Here is a 16,397-nt window from a genome sequence, read left to right on the forward strand (position 1 = left end):
CTCCCTCAGAAATAAAACCTAAATAAAGCGGAATTAAGAGATTTGCAGTTATTAACTAATAAAAGTTGATTTCCAGGCCTTGAGCTGAAAGTTAGAACAAGATTTCCCGCCTTCGTGGGCATTTCTGCTCATCTAATTAGCGGACAGACGTAGCAGGCAGTGTCAAGTGGAGGTGGTAGATGTTTGCGCGATTAATACGTATTAATATAGCGGTATACAGTAGAAATAAATACTGTATATTGCTGTATATAATAATATGTAATATATATCATATGTGATAATATCTATGGCGATGTATAGTATATAATAACATAATAACACATAATGCATAATACATAATATGCGACACACAATATTAATATTAATATATTAAATATTGTATAATAATAGTAATATGTTGATGCAATTATGTCAGTACACCACTATTATAATATTTTTATACGTGAATACGTGTGTGTGTGTGTGTGTATCTGGTTATAGCCAAAAGGCATTCTATCAAGAGATTAAAATGTAATAAACAGGCACAGATTTGACATGTCCTTCAAAACACGATTTGATTGCTCACAGTTTATATCTCTAAGTCATCAGAACCTTTTGGCACCTGTTATAAAATAAACTTTGTTCTCAGCAAGGATGTTATTTCCAATATTTGCTTTGCCTGTTCCAAGAAGCTTGAAATAATTGCTTTCAAAATTAATTTAATTACATTTGCTCAGTTCTTGAATGTGCGTTGCTCATAAATTCAAGACTCAACACCAACTGGTTTGGAAAACTCCATAGTTTAGTTTCTTCAAATAAACTAAAAATTTTTGGTTTCATGGATTGTTCTTCATTATATTTCCCTGCAGTGCCACAGCTCCCTGTGCTCTGTTTTTGGGAGGTTTTCGAGGAAACCCCTCCTGCAGTGGCTCTGAGGGGGATTGGAGCAGCTCACCCCCTTCCTGGGATATGAATAATCACCATAAATTATACCCTGAGAACTGAAAACATTCTTTTCTCAAAGCCTTTTAGGGATGAATCAAATGGCACCAAGCAACACCTAATTAAAACACTGCGTGGACGTGCCGATGTTTCCAGGAAAAGCCTGGATGCCCCGTCACACGCTCCGAGGCCGCGTTGCATCACACACAGATTTTATGAACAAAACGCAAACGATTCCTACTCGGATCCCTGACGTGCTGTTGCCAGATGGCACCGGCAGCTTTATGGGAGGGGATTTGCTCACGGAAATGGTCTGCCTGGCTCGGAGGGTTGGGATTTGCAACTCCAAGGGAAGCCAGAGCATCTGCCTTTTGTTGCTTTGGAAAGGGCTGTGCACGTCCAGCTCCCCTGTGCTGCTGATGTGCGCTCGGTATTTCACAATTTTCCAAGTGCATGAAAGGTTTGGGATGACAGCTTGAATTAAACACGTGCCAAACACAGGCAGATAGTGACAGGACAAGGGGGAACGGCTTCCCACTGCCAGAGGGCAGGGATAGATGGGATACTGGGAAGGAATTGTTCGCTGGGAGGGTGGGGAGGCCCTGGAATGGATTTCCCAGAGCAGCTGTGGCTGCCCCTGGATCCCTGGCAGTGCCCAAGGCCAGATTTGGATGGGGCTTGGAGCAGCCTGGGACAGTGGGAGGTGTCCCTGCCCATGGCAGGAGATGGAACCAGATGGTCTGTAAGGTCCTTTCCAACCCAAACCATTCCATCATTGTATGATGAAAACAGACTCCAAGTATTTAATACAAGCAGGGAAATCGATCATCACGTGAACGCGGTTACCGGAGCTGGGCATTCTGCGCAGCAGGAAGCGGGAATTGCAGCCTGCAGGAAGCTCCAGCTCCTCTCTGGAGCGTCACACTCTGTGTTTGCATGTTGCTGTTTGCATTTAAGCGGCCCCACAATTAGCCATGTGGGTCAAAAGTCCAAATGACAACGCTGTCCACGAGTATAATTCACAGTTTTCAAGCACTGCTGGCCACAAGACAACACTTCCATTCCTAACATTAAAAAAGGGGGTTTAAAATATTCAAACTAAAAGGGAGCCTTTACACCAAGGGAGGATCCTAGTGCTCTACCCACACAAGCGTTGTGGGTCACACAAAGGACCAGGACAGGACAGAAGTCACCTGTGTTTAGACCTCATTTGAAAAACAACTCTTTAACTGGCACATTCCAATTGATATGTTTTCCTTGGTGGACAGGCATGGCCTTGCAGGAATCCCAGCCCACACTGGATCAGGACACTGTGAGTGGCTGAGGGAAGGATGGATGGCAAGGTCTGCACTCATTAGGCACTAGCACACAGTGAGGGTGATTAAAAAACACAAAGAAGTCTTCCAGGAGCTGCCACCAAAAGCTGGGCTGGCTTCTTCCATCCTCCTGCATGACAGACATGGGTGTTCTCCTTCCCCGCTGGAGTAAACCAGCATTTCCACCGGCCAGAGGAGCAGATCTCCAGTGCTATTTCTGGCTGGGACACGCAGCGCTCCGTGGCCTATGGATATCCCACCTAAAGAGCTGCTGCCCAAAAGAGGCCCCGAGAGCCTTCGGACATGCTACACTCCTCTGCTATTCCAAAGCTTTGCCAGCAGCTGCCAGCTGCCTGCTTAATAAGCAGGAATAGGAAATGCAGCAAGTTTACAGCAGGGAGAAGAGTATTCAGCTGGGTCCTTGCTCCATTCCAAAACCATGGTTTTCCTACTTTTTGACTTTATAAATCTGGTTTACGGGGTTTTCAGTTATTTCACGGTCAGCATAGACAATATGTGACGAGGAGGATACTGCTTGGAGGTTTCTTCAAGATGAATCTTTCCTTAGGTTGGCCTCAATGATCTTGGATGTCTTTTCCAACTTTAATGATTCTGTGATTCCAGGCCACAGGAAATACAGGGATTGCTTCCAAATAAAGTCAAGTATGGCCATGACTTCTGAGAATGAAAAAATTCACACACATCACAGAAAAATGTAGCAACTTCTCAGCTTGCATCCACACATGGATCCCTTCCGAGAAGAACTCCCGGAATTACCCAGCACTGCCCAGCTGGACAGCAGGAATGACCAGGAGAAGGCAGAAGTCACGAGGACATTCACAATCTGCAATGCACATCTTTATCCTCCCACATATTCTGCTCATTTCAGCACAGCACTAATTGGGTTTTTTTTTTAAATATGGCAGAAAATGCAGCAGTTTCATTATGAGGAGGGCTGTAAAGATGTGAATAACAGCAGTATTTCTACCCTAAGTACGTGCAGTGAAAAATGCCCTCCCCCAGCATTGCTCTGTGCTTTAAAATGTGCACAGACAAGCGAAGCAAATCATGCAGACACAGAAGTTGGCTTGTAAATTAAGGCAGAGTAATTGAGCTCTGCCTGAACTTTCTTCCCCTGAATCCTAAACAACCTGTCGAGCAAGTGTTCTTCCTTGGAGCAGTCAAGGTAAGAGGTATTTTTAGTTTGGAAAAGCAGCACTGGAGCTGTACGAAGCAGAAGGTCGGGTACACCAAACACTCCTTCTGTCGCTGCTATTTCTGGGAGCTGGGCTGGTTTCTGTGAGCTGGGCTGGTTTCTGTGAGCTGTGCTCCAGCCACCCCTTCCCTGGCTCCCAAAGCCTGGTGCTGCAGAATGGGGGGGCCAGGAGGGGCTGGGGCACGGAGTCATAGAATCACAGAATGGGTTGGGTTGGAAAGACCTAAAAGCTCATTCCGTTCCAGCCCCTGCCATGGGCAAGGACACCTTCTAAAACACCAAGATTGCTCCAACCTGGCCTTGAACACTTCCAGGGGTGGGTGCACAGGAGCCTCCTTGGCTGCGGTGATCAAACACCTCCCTTGGAAACTGCCCTGGAGGAGAGAGGCTTTCCCTTCCTAATCTGAAAAGATGGAGAAGAGGAGAAAATTATATTTCCCCTTCATAAAAGGTTCAGGAGAGCTCAGGCACACTGGGATCACGGTGCTGTGGGACCAAGGGCAGCCTCCACATCCCAGCACCCACCACTGCTGGGCTCAGCTCCCAGCGGGCACCGAGCCCTCCTGCCCAAGCCCCTCCGGCTGCCACCTCCAGCACCCGCAGCAGCTCTTCCCAGGGTCATTACTGGGGGAAATTAGGGGTGAAAAATTAGGAGGCGTCTCCATGGAACAGCCAAGGGCCAGGTGCAGCAGTGCTGGGAGGACTGGGACGTGCCTAAGTGGAACCCGCTGGGCAGGCTGGTAACTGAGCAGAAAGCTGCTCCTCCCTGCCAGCTCAAGCTGCCTCTGCTTCCACAGGCTGCTCCCGTCTCGCTGCCGCTGACGCGGCCACTTTGTGCCCGCTGCCTCCTCCCACGCGCCCGCCGCTGGCACCGCCACACGGCCACGGGAACGCACCGGCAGCTGGAGCAGGGCCCGCTCTGCCTGGAAAAAGCAAAGACGCTGTGTTTTTCCCCCTGTGCCGCCTTATTTCAGGCTGGCTGTGCTGGTGTTGCAGCCCTGTGGGTGGCAGGAAAGGGAACACGTTAAACCGCGATTGCAGCCGAGCGTGGGGCAGCCCACGGCCGCGTGTTCGGTGTTGGGAGTTGTGCCTCCCCCACTCCTTCCCCACTGCCTGGCCTGGAGCAGCTCAGCCTCCTGCTCCAGGCTCGCTGCTGACCCTGGCCCACAGCCACAGGCCTTGGTGCTGAGGGAATCAGGTGCCTGAGAGGGATACGGGGATGCGAGTGATGACTGGGATACCCTCGCACATGGAATGTGCACAGGAGCTCCTGCAACAGCCATCTTCCAGCAGGCTGACTCACTGCCCTTTATCCTGTACCGTCAGACAGACAAAATCTGGGCTGGCACTGTCCCTGGGGCAATGAAACCCTCTGGGGTACAAGTGTCAGCGTGCCCCGCGGTGACACTGCCACTGAGGCTGTCCAGGAGACCCTCAGCCAGTCACGGTCCCCCTGGGGAAGCAATGGTGGGGATGGAGCTGCCTCCAAGCCCTGCCAGCGCCAAGCCCGGCTCGTTCTCGCCGTGCCGAAAACCAGCCCGTCCTGTTTGCTCACCCAGCTCCGAGCGGGACCGGCCGCGGGGCGTGGAGGGCGGCCAAGGGAGCTGGGCCGGGCTGCTGAGCCGGCAGCTCTGCTGGATCCGCGGGAATTGCTGCGGAGCCGGGGCAGGCGAGAGTGCTCTGAGTCACCGCACACCAACCCTGCCTGGCGTGGGGCTGCGGAGGGACAGTGCCCACCTTCATCATCCTCGTCCTTCCCGCTCACTCTCACCGTCCTCATCCTTCCTGCTCACCCTCATCATCCTCATCCTTCCCGCTCACTCTCACCATCCTCATCCTTCCCACTCACTCTCACCATCCTCAGCCTGCCCCTCCAGCGGCTGCGGGGAGCACAGAGTTCATCCGCTGCACAAATAAGAACGGCCTTTTTGTTTTATGGAGCACAATGCAGGGCAGGAACGAGTGTAGGTTTATTTTGGGGCACGGCCAAGGCAGGGTTGAGTTAAGGAAGACACAGTTTCCCACCTGGCAGCTGCAGGAGAGCAAGGAGATTGAGCTTGGCCGAGGTCTTTGCTGCACCAGCTGACCCCTGAGCCTGGTGGCACCAGGATAAACTCTCCTGGAGCAGGGATCAGCGCAGCCCGTCCCAGGCCCTCTGGCACCCAAAGCCCTTCTCACACGAGGCACCTGTCCCAAACACGACCCAGCCCCAGTGCTTGGTTTTTCTCGTCCCTGAAGATGCATTTGACACAAAACTGACCTGAGCCAAGCCCTCCGTGCCAGCAGCCCAGCCTGGGAGCACCCAGCCGCTGCTGTTTGCACATGGGGCAGGGCCCTCAGTTTTCCTTGTCCAGCCTGATCCTCCTGCCTGCTTCTCCTGCCTGTTTGGGTTCTGGGAGGAGCCCAGCCCTGCAGGACCCCTGGGGAAGCGGGAAGAAATCCTTGAGGGGCATGCAGCACACGGAGTGATCCCAGCACCAGCTCCCCAGCACTCAGCTGAGCACCCCTTTGCTCTGCTGTGCTTGATTGAAACAGGCTTGGCGCAAACTCCAGGACCTCGGTGGGACTCTGGGCAGAGCAGGACGTGCAGGAGCAGCAGCAGCAGCTCCCGTGCAGAAACCTCGCGTGTTCCAGGCGCGGGGATGACACCGCCTCCGCCACCAGCGCGGTGCCAGGTTTGGGCCGTGAGCCGGAGCCATTCCTGCCGGCACCGTCTGTCACGGACCAGGCTGGTATTCCCAGGCTGGTATTCCCAGGGGCTGAGCAGGGCACCGGCTCAGCCCACGTGCTGTTCCCGGGAGCCCCGGGCCCACGCGTGCCGACCGAGCTGCTGCGGCAGCAGCTGGCCCGGGTAAGGAAATACAGGAACAGGCAGATCAAACACGCCGAAAGGAGGTCACGGAACTGCCTCTGCTGCTGCTCGGCGAGGCACCTACTCATTAGGGTGATTACAGGCACCCAGCTCTGCTAACGAGCGGCGTGGGCTGCCCGACCCGCACGTCTCAAACAAGCCTCGGGGCTGTTGTCGCACGTTCGGCTCAGCTGCGGCTCGGGTGGCAGCTTGGGAGGTGTCCCCACTGCTCCCGCCCGTCCCAAGCCCTCCAAAGGGGATCCCAAATCCTGATCGGTGCAGTGCACCCCGGGTAGGCTTGCTGTGCATCCTTGGGGTGTAGAGCGGGGTTGGGGTGCTTCCTGAGCCCGGAGCTGATGTACAGGCAGGAATATTGAGGTGCAGAGACCACCCTTTTCCATGGATGTTTGGGGGGATGAAGGGGCTGGACCTCAGGGCAGCGCACAGGAGGCTGCTCACAGGCTGATCATCGGGGGCTGGCTCTCCATCACACACCGTCCTTAAGGCATCGGCCACAAATTGTCTCCTGAGGAGGAGATGCAAAGGCTCGGGATGTGTTTGCGAGAGCTCCTGCCCAGGAAGTGAACCTTTGCCTGGCCACCCGTCCTGCCTGGATCCCACCCATCCCGCCTGGATCCCACCCATCCCGTCTGGCTCCTGGGCTGCAGGCACCGCAGACAAATGAAAGATGCTCAGCCTGCAGCCCAGGACCTGCAGCAAGACCCCCAACCCCTCCCCACACTGAGGATCCTTCCCCTGAGTTCTTCACCCTCTGCCTTGTGTCGCTCATGGACTGTCCCAGTGCTGATGTCCCACAGGGTCCCCACAGCTGCTCCCCTAGATAAGGACACAAACGAGCAGGGAGCTGCAGGACTGACAGCTCTGATAAGGTGCCACAGGGAGCGCAGTCCCCAGGCTGGTGGCATGGTGGGCATCCCATCCTGTCCATGGCACAGGTCCTGTTTGTGGTCAGGGTGATTGGATCACAGAATGGTTTGGGCTGGAAGGGACCTTAAAGATCATCTCTTTCCAACTAATTCTAATTCTAATTCTAATTAGTAAATTATGCATATTAAAAAAAAAGTGTGGGTTTTCGCAAGACAAACAAATCACCCTTGTTAACAGGTTCATGTTAAAGGATTGGCCTGACTGCTCCAGGAAGTGAGTGCAGGTCCTCCTCCCCCCGTGGCAGGTGGGAAGCGGTGTCAGCCACATCCCCGGTGTCAGCCACATCCCCGGTGACACGGCAGCGCTCAGGGATGCCGGGAGCCCCCGGCCCTGCTCCTGCTCCACAGGACATTGCTGCTCCATGAGGCCAGCCAGGAAGCAGCTCCCTGCAGGTGCCCTGGAGCATGTGCAGCTGCATTTTTCTGCTTCTTTCATCACCTCTAATTCCTCCTAAAGAGCTTCTGGGCTTGGGGCACAAGCCCCACATTCCCCTGGGGCTCCCCTGCTCTCTGCTCCACTGGACAGGTTTGGTGTGGAGATGCCATCAGGATGGGATGTCCTGAGGTCCATCCCACCCTGCTCCCACTGCTCCTGCAGCCGCCGCCTCCATCCTCCATGGGATGGTTTCTCACTCAATGTTTCCTCTGGTTTTGCAGCCCAAGTGACTCCCTGGGATGTTGGCGGCCCCCAGCCTGCAGCCCCACAGTGGGGCAGGGGGGTCAGCACAAACAGACCCTAATCCCACTGGTGCCACCAGGCTGTCCTTGTCAGGATCCCATGATTAAAGGCTGCACTCATCGCTCTCTTTTTCCTTACTGCAAAACTACATCAAAAAAACCAACAAACGCATTTTTCCTGCCGTGCCAGAGCCGCGATATCCCGGCTTGAGCTCCCGGGTGCTCCCCCCGGTGCGGCCGCCAGAGGGCACCGGAGCGACGGCGGCCGCGTCCCCTCCGTGTCCCTGTCCCTGTCCGTGTCCGTGTGCGGGCAGGGGCCGAACCTGGGCAGGGATGCTCCAAACCCATCCAGCCTGGCCTTGGGCACTGCCAGGGATCCAGGGGCAGCCCCAGCTGCTCTGGGAATTCTATTCCAGGGCCTCCCCACCTTCCCAGCCAGGAATTCCTTCCCAATATCCCATCCATCCCTGCCCTCTGGCACTGGGAAGCCATTCCCTGGGTCCTGTCCCTCCAGGCCTTGTCCCCAGTCCCTCTGCAGCTCTCCTGGAGCCCCTTCAGGCCCTGCCAGGGGCTCTGAGCTCTCCCTGGAGCCTTCTCCTCTCCAGGTGAGCACCCCCAGCTCTGCCAGCCTGGCTCCAGAGCAGAGGGGCTCCAGCCCTGCAGCAGCTCCTGGGGCTCCTCTGGAATCACTCCAGCAGCTCCACGTCCTCCTGGTGTTGGACCCCAGGGCTGGAGGCAGTTCTGCAATGGGGTCTCATAAACATTATATACATTCTACATTATATATTTTAGTTTATATTTTGTAATCTGCTCTCAAATAAACACCCCAGTCTCATTATCTCTGCTGCAATGACCATCGAACTCAGGGCTTCGCTCCAAGGTCCTTCCCCTTTGCTTTCCAAACACTCTTCCCACTCCGTGTATTTATAGGAGACAAAATGAATTCAGATGAACGATTTAATGTCCCCCCCCGAGCTCCCTGCTGCCCACAGAACACCAGGAAATGTAACTCTGACTGGAGGCTGAACCACCCCAGTTCCCTGATTCCACGTTCATGACTGGGGGCTGGTTTGGGGAGGGTCCAGCCCTCCCTCTGCTCATACCAGAGCTCTTCTGCATGCACAGGGAAAGCAAAGCACCTGGGAAACAGGGAGCTGCCCGTGGGAGGCTGGGTGTCTCCAGCAGGGCACAGGAAGCCAATTCCTTGTGGGGCAGGACAGTGTTCCCTCACGGAAGAGCCACTCGTGTGCTGGTTTATGGCCCCACGCTGCCATTAAATGGACAAAGTTTGTTTTTATTTTCCTGAAGCTCTCCCTGTCCCCATCCTGGACTTCGCCCGGCGCTGCCCGGCCGGATGATTCCCACCAGCACTCGAGGCTGCCACGTGAGCGCGGCCTGCACAGGGTGTGAAAAACACCTGCTCCATGCAGGGAGGAGGGGTGGAGGGATGAATCCAGGGCAAGGGATGGCAGGCAGATGGAATTTCCCTGCCCTGAATTCACAGGTATGAGGAGCTGCTGGGAGCCGAGCAGGGACTTGCTGGGGCAGCACCTCACAGGCTGGGGAAGGAAAAGACATTCCAGCAGCTACCCAGGGTGGTAGGACATGGGTGATCCATATAATCATAGAATCCTGGGCTGGAAGCGACCTTAGAGCTCATCCAGTTCCACTCTCCTGGGGAGTGGGCAGGGACACCTTCCACTATCCCAGGCTGCTCCAAGCCCTGTCCAACCTGGCTTTGAGCACTTCCCGGAATGGAGCAGCCACAGCTGCCAGGGTCTCACCACCCTCACAGCCAAGAATTTCCTCCTAATGTCTAATTTCCATCCCCCCTCCTTCAGTTTAAAGCCATTAAAGCACTCCCAGGCTCCCACTTGTGCTCCCTGTTTGCAGAGTTCCTGCTGCCGAGCCCCAGAGTGCTGCAGCCAGGGAGACCCAGCGATGTTCCAGCACCACGGAGGGCCACAGGAATGTGCTGAGCGCAGGCAAACCGGGTGGGATAAACACATCCCAGATCCTGCAGCCCCCCTGCCCCCTGCCCTCCCACTTTTGGGGGAGGTAACCCCCAGTCAGGAGCCTGCAAAGGAGCCTGGGCCAGGCAGGAGGTGGCTGTCTGTTCCAGGGAAGTCCCATCCCTGCTCCGTGCCACCGAGCCGGGCTCTCAGCTGCACTCCCGTGACCTGGGAGGTTGAGAAAGCTGCTGGCACCGTGCCCAGCTCCAGAGCCAAACCCAGCCAGGCCCAGACTTCCTGGCTGCCCTGTGCGCTCCCAGGTCTGGCCAAAGTCAAACCCTGAACACCAGCAGGGGTGGCTCCAGCTGAACCCCGTTTTTAGTTCCATCAGGGATGGAGAAACTCCAAGGAAAACAGGGGGAAAGTGCCTTCTTGCTCTTGTTGTGCTGCCAGCGCTGGAGGGGACATGGCACTGATGGTGCCAGGGAAGCTGGACCCTGGGGCAACGCCAGGCTTCTGCCCTGCTCCACAGGGAGGCAAAGCCAAAGTTTCCTGGGTGTCAGAGCCCGGGGGATCTGCTCCTGCAAGGCTCTAGGGTGGCATTCCCTGCTCTGGGAAGGTGGAAGCTGGACACAGCAGCGAGCTGGGGCACCGGGGTCAGCTCGGTGACATGGAACTGGTGGCACTGGGAAAACAGCGGCTGCTGGACCAGAGGCCGCCCCTGGAATGTGCAAGCTGGCGTTTGCTTTGCAGCAGCACCCGCTGCCCTCGGTATCCAGCGGATCCGGAGGGGACTGGGAACACTCAGTGGCCCTGGCACAGCAGCGTGGGCTGCCCAGGGGACGGGTGGGGTGTCCCAGCAAACGGACACAGCAGGATGGTCAAGGGGCCAGCGGGGCTGGACAGAGGCCCCATGTGGGACAGGGCAATGCAGGGAAAGAAGGGAACGGATCAGGGACACCCAAACAAGGGACAGCAGAGAGCCAAGTGGGAAGGGAGCAGAAGGCCCCGTGGGCTCAGGGGCCGGGACCACCCGGAGGCAGCCCCCGGGAAGGGCCTTGGCTGTCTGCCGGTGGCTCCGGCAGGGACGGGGCTTTGTCACCTCTCACCGACACTGTTTGATGGTTGGTCTCATTCCCAAAAACTGAAATTAAACAACTTGAGGCTCTGACGTGCAGGAAGCACCTCTCCAGCTGGCCCAGAAGTCCTCCCCAGCACAGCTCCCATCGAGGGCTCCAGTGGGCATCTCCCACATCCCCGGGGGTTAACCCACTGCTTGCCAAGCTGCCTCCAACCACGGGCAGCCAAACCCCACAGCCAGAGAACATTTGGGGTGAGGGTCTGCCGGGTGCGGGGAAGAGCTGAGCCCCTTGGCTGAGCCCGACACAGCTCCTGACCCCTGACTCTGTGATGCTGAACACGGAGGGGAGGGCAAGCACAGCCTGGTGAATGATGAAAGTCAGGATTAAAGGGCAGGGGGAGAGCAAAACACCCCGGCCGCTTTTGGCAGGCGATGAAAGGAAGGTTTAGCAGCAGCTGCCAGCTGGGAACTGACGGAGGGACAACTGCGGGTCCAGCTCCATCCCGGGCTGCCCAGGCCGGCAGCCACGGCCCATCCCCAGCACAGCCACCCACTGTCCCCACAGCAGAGCCGAGGCACCCAGGCACCTCCCGAGCATCCCTGCTGCTCCTCTGGGAAAACGGAGAGACAGGAAAACTGCGCCCAGCCGGGAAGCCTGCAGGGAAAGCGCAGTTTCAGAGCACTGCCTGCCGGGTCCCGGAGCTGCCGCCGCCCAGGAGAGAGAAAAGAGGCTTCAGCTGCCTCCCAGCTGCCTCTGAGACAGATTTAGCTCTGGGGCCGGCACAGATGGGGCTGCGGGGCCGGAGCCCTCGCCGCAGAGCTGGGGCCTGCAGTTGCTAATAGAGATACAGCAAATTAAGCGAACTTAATTCGGAGGGTCACCACACAATGCTCCCACCTGTTTTGCCGCGGTCCGGCCATCTGCCACCCCTCCACCTGATGCAAAAAGGGCTTTTTTCCCCTTTCTCCCAACGCTGTGGGCTTCGTTAAGTCGTGTCGGGTCTCATCAGGCTGCAGCAGCAGGACGGGGGCAGCCAGAGCCCAGCCGGGGGGGCACTTGCAGAACAAACTCCTGCGAGGTTTCCTCCCGGAGCCAACACAACCGGGGGGTACTGAAATCACCCTCTGCATTCTGCTCTAGAAATGGTTTCATACGTCCCTGAAGTGTTCCAGGCTGGACAGGGCTTGGAGAAAGCAGGGATGGTGGGAGCTGTCCCTGCCAAGGCAGGGGGTGGGACAAAACGGTCCCTAAGGTCCCTTCCAACCCAAACCATCCCAGGACGCTGTGATTCTGTGATATCTCGTGTCCCAGATGGCCAATTCAATGATCCTGCAGGAGGTGCACGGAGAGCAGCTCGGCACCACCCTCTGCACATTGTGCTTTGGCAAACACCACTGTGGAAAATGGCTCCTGCTGTTCAGGAGCTGGAGGAAAACACTGACACAAGCAAAACTTTAAAGCACACGCTGCCAAAATCTCCGTGAGCGACCACCAAGGGTCCCGACTGCAGCCCTGCTCTATGGAGCCAGTGGGAATGTGCCAGCCCACAGCCAGGTTGGGAAAGAACTCTGGTACTGGCTGTGGGAGGATGGAGGGGTTTGGGTGCAACAGCTGAGAAAGCTTTGACACAGCACCCGTCAGGAGAAATCCTCCCCGGAGGTCTGCGGGGCTGACACGGGACATCTGGAGTGGGAGCAGCTTCCCGGAGAAGCACCAAGTTCTTGGAAACCTGCAAAGGGAGAGATCACAGAACCACAGACTGGTTTGGGTTGGGAGGGACCTTAAAGATCATCCAGTGCCACCCCTGCCATGGCAGGGACACCTTCCACTGTCCCAGGCTGCTCCAAGCCCCATCCAGCCTGGCCTTGGACACTGCCAGGGATGGGGCAGCCACGTTGTTCCCTGTGGCAAACATTGTCCCTGTGTTTGAAGGTTGGTGAGGCTGTGTCCTGAGCACACTGGTGTCCCCTGGAAGGAGCACTGCAAGAGTGCAACCCCTGTGGAGGCAGGGAAGACAGAGAACTGCACCCATCGAAGGATGGGATTCTGTTCCACTGCCCCTCTCAGGTGAGGCCCCACCTGCAGAGCTGCCCCAGCCCTGGGATCAACACCAGGAGGACGTGGAGCTGCTGGAAAAATCCAGAGGAGCCCCCGGAGCTGCTGCAGGGCTGGAGCCCCTCTGCTCTGGAGCCAGGTTGGGAGAGCTGGGGGTGCTCACCTGGAGAGGAGAAGGCTCCAGGGAGAGCTCAGAGCCCCTGGCAGGGCCTGAAGGGGCTCCAGGGAGAGCTCAGAGCCCCTGGCAGGGCCTGAAGGGGCTCCAGGAGAGCTGCAGAGGGACTGGGGACAAGGCCTGGAGGGACAGGACCCAGGGAATGGCTTCCCAGTGCCAGAGGGCAGGGAGGGATGGGATTTTGGGAAGGAATTCCTGGCTGGGAAGGTGAGGAGGCCCTGGAATAGAATTCCCAGAGCAGCTGTGGCTGCCCCTGGATCCCTGGCAGTGTCCAAGGCCAGGTTGGACATTGGGCCTGGGAGCAGGCTGGTCTGTGGCAGGTGTCCCTGCCCGTGTCCCATTCCCAATCCCATTCCCAATCCCATTCCCCGTCCCCGTTCCCAACCGCTCCGAGCGGGGTCAGGCCCGGCCGGGCTCCGCAGCACGTGGGCGTGGTCTCATTTGCATAGGCCAATGGCAGCGGTGTATGCAAATGAGGGTGGCGCGGGTTGGCCGGGGCGGGCGGGGGTAGCGCGCGCGGGGCGCCTTTGTCCGGCACAGGCGGCGGGGCCGGAGCGGCCGGAGCGCGGCCGCGTCCCGTGCCCGGTGTCCGTCCGTGCCCGGTGTCCGTCCGTGTCCCGTGTCCGGCCCTGTCCCCGTGCCCTCGTCCCCGTGATGACTCTGGAGGAGCTGCCCGGGGAGCGCCGCGCCGCCGGGAGGTGAGGCCGGGGGGGCGGCGGGGGTCGGGCGGGGAGCGGCGCGGGGTGGCCGGTGACGGCCGGTGCCGCGTGTCCCGGCGCAGGATGGAGCAGGCGGGGGACGCGCTCGAGGAGGTGCTGAGCAAGGCGCTGAGCCAGCGGAGCCTCACCCTCGGCGTCTACGAGGCGGCCAAGCTGCTCAACGTGTGAGTGACCCCCCGTACCCCCCGCTGCCCCCTGCCCGGTGCGCCCGCGGTGACGGCGGTGCCCCGCAGGGACCCCGATAACGTGGTGCTGTGCCTGCTGGCGGCCGAGGAGGAGGAGGCGGGGGACGCGGCGCTGCAGATCCACTTCACTCTGCTGCGGGCCTTCTGCTGCGAGAACGACATCAACATCCTGCGCGTCAGCAACCCGGCGCGCCTGGCGCAGCTGCTGCTGCCCGCCGCGGGCCCCGACCCGCCCGCGGACCTGCACTGCGTGCTCGTCACGGTGAGCCCGGGCCGCCACCGCGGGGGGACACCCGCACGTCCCCGCTGCCGGCCGGGACCCCTCGACATGCCGCGCCCGGGGCTCGAACCCGCGGCCTCAGCGGGCCGGCACCGGGGGTCCCGCGGGGCTTCCCGCGCCCCGGGGAAAGCGGGGTCCTGCTCCCCTTTTTCTGCTTTATCTCCCCCACCTTTCTCCTTTGTTTTTCCCCGTCTTTCTCCTGTTGTTCTGGGGGGGTTTCCCTATTTTTCCTCCCTTCCCCTTCTCTATTTTTCGCCTCCCCTCTTTATTTTTCCCTTTTTCTTTCCTTTCCCTCCCCCCTTTTATCTCTCCCTCTTTTTATTTTTTTTCCCCCCTTCCCTACTCTGCCCCAGAGTCCAAAGCTAAACTCCTCACATGCTTCCAGGCTTGACTTGTTTGTTTGCCTCGGTAGCAATTTAAGATGATTCACACTCCTGGGCCTTCTGCTGTGCTTTTTGTTTTTCCCCCCCGTGCCGCGCTCGGGTTGTTTTTGCTGCCCAGCTGAAGCTTTTTGCCGTCCCCTTTCCAGAACCCGCAGGCCTCGCAGTGGAAGGATCCAGCGCTGAGTCAGCTGATGTGTTTCTGCCGGGAGAGCCGGTACCTGGACCAGTGGGTGCCGGTGATCAACCTCCCGGAGCGGTGACCCCGAGCCCGGCCCCATCCCGCTGGAGTGGTGCAAGACTTTCGCAGTTGCTCAGGAAGGAACTCCCTGTCCCGGCTCCAGGATTCCGGGGGGTGGGGGGGGAGGAAAAATAAAACCCAACAACAACAAAAAAAATATAAAATTATAAAGCTAAAACTGACGTCGGGGGGGGTTTGGCTGCAGTGGAGCGAAGCGTGGGACTGGAGCCGAGCGATGCCGAGTGTGGGAGCCAAGGAAAACACGGGATGAGCCCAGCCCGACGTGCCCGGGGTGCCCTCCCGAGAACACCCCTCACTCTTTCTGTCCTTAAGTGCCACTTAAAGTTCCTGCTTTAAACACCTTAACGAGCAAACAAGGTTAATCGAGGCCTTTTGCCAGCAATGTTGTTGTATTTTTGGGATGGTAATTCTCACGTTTTTACGCTAAGATATATAATAATAATAAGTTATTTTCTGATATTGATGGAGAAATTATTTATACTTGGAGGTTTGAGAACCGAAATGCCCTCAAGCAGTTGGTCTGCAACCACAAATCTTCTCCCAGCTGGCTGCAAGAGCAGCACCATTAATATAATTGTTTGAAATTCGAGTGTTTTTTGGGGTTATGGTGTTCTTGTTTTGTGTTTTCTTTTTTTTTGAAATAAAGTGTAAAATCAAACCTTTGGCCCAGGGTTTTATTTCCTTACTCTGTGAGTGCACAGGCATCAGGGCTGAGCAGCAGCTGCTTCCTTGTCCTGGCCATGGGCAAGGTCCTGTTGTGCAGCTCCAGTGTGGGTTTATTCCCGGCCCCTCCCAAGCAATTAAACGCCAAAGCAGCCGATGTGCTGCAGGAAATGTAGGGAATGTTATTTATTTGTTTGTTTTGCTTGACTGCTGCCACAACAGGGGCTAAAAAACTGGGCCTTTGCTGCCGAGGCTTCCACGCTCCTGCAGCTCCTTCTCGGCAGGTGGGAAACCTGATTCCTTGGAGGAGGAAAAGCTGCCCCAGTCTTTCCTTGCAACGCCCCGGGGATTTGTTTGCAGCCCCAGCTCGGCCCGTGTCCCCTGGGGCCGGGAGCTCCCGGTGCCAGGCTCCTGGTTAATGACACAGCCAGGCTGGCACAGACGGGATTTCTCCGTGTGGCAGGAAAATCCACACCCCCCCCTGCTGCTGGCACTGCCCGGGGAGGCCACAGGGACACCGGTGCCCCACACTGTCCCTCCCTGAGGGCACCCAGCTGGACCCCAGGGCCCCCGTGTGCCCCAGCAGTGGCACGGGGTCACTCTGTGCCCAGCCCCGCAGGATCGGTGCCAGCCCAGCCGGGAGGGGAGGCTGGACTTGTTCTCCCACTCGTGGGATGCTCCAGCACGGGGCCACCCAGCCCTGTCCGTGTCCAGC

At 57.5% G+C, this 16,397-nt stretch overlaps 1 protein-coding gene across 1 annotated transcript; it reads left to right on the forward strand.

Annotated features, from left to right (window-relative positions):
- The first annotated feature begins 13,719 nt into the window (after positions 1 to 13,719).
- GADD45A (growth arrest and DNA damage inducible alpha) lies at positions 13,720 to 15,677 on the forward strand. The gene is made up of 4 exons (XM_082287184.1): positions 13,720 to 13,891; positions 13,975 to 14,076; positions 14,146 to 14,359; positions 14,907 to 15,677. Exons 1-4 carry the CDS (start codon positions 13,848 to 13,850, stop codon positions 15,018 to 15,020), a joined length of 474 nt encoding a protein of 157 aa, XP_082143310.1. The 5' UTR covers positions 13,720 to 13,847; the 3' UTR covers positions 15,021 to 15,677.
- Positions 15,678 to 16,397: the final 720 nt, after the last annotated feature.

The sequence above is a fragment of the Coloeus monedula genome (assembly GCF_965178545.1).
Source record: "Coloeus monedula genome assembly, chromosome: 9".
NCBI classification, from domain to species: Eukaryota; Metazoa; Chordata; class Aves; order Passeriformes; family Corvidae; genus Coloeus; species Coloeus monedula.

What these genes read in the sequence shown, in the direction of transcription:
- GADD45A (XM_082287184.1), top strand. Translation starts at nt 13,848, where the DNA reads ATGACTCTGGAGGAGCTGCCCGGGGAGCGCCGCGCCGCCGGGAG. An exon ending in GAGCGCCGCGCCGCCGGGAG is followed by an intron (nt 13,892 to 13,974) that starts GTGAGGCCGGGG and finishes GTCCCGGCGCAG; the next exon opens with GATGGAGCAGGCGGGGGACG. An exon ending in GCGGCCAAGCTGCTCAACGT is followed by an intron (nt 14,077 to 14,145) that starts GTGAGTGACCCC and finishes GGTGCCCCGCAG; the next exon opens with GGACCCCGATAACGTGGTGC.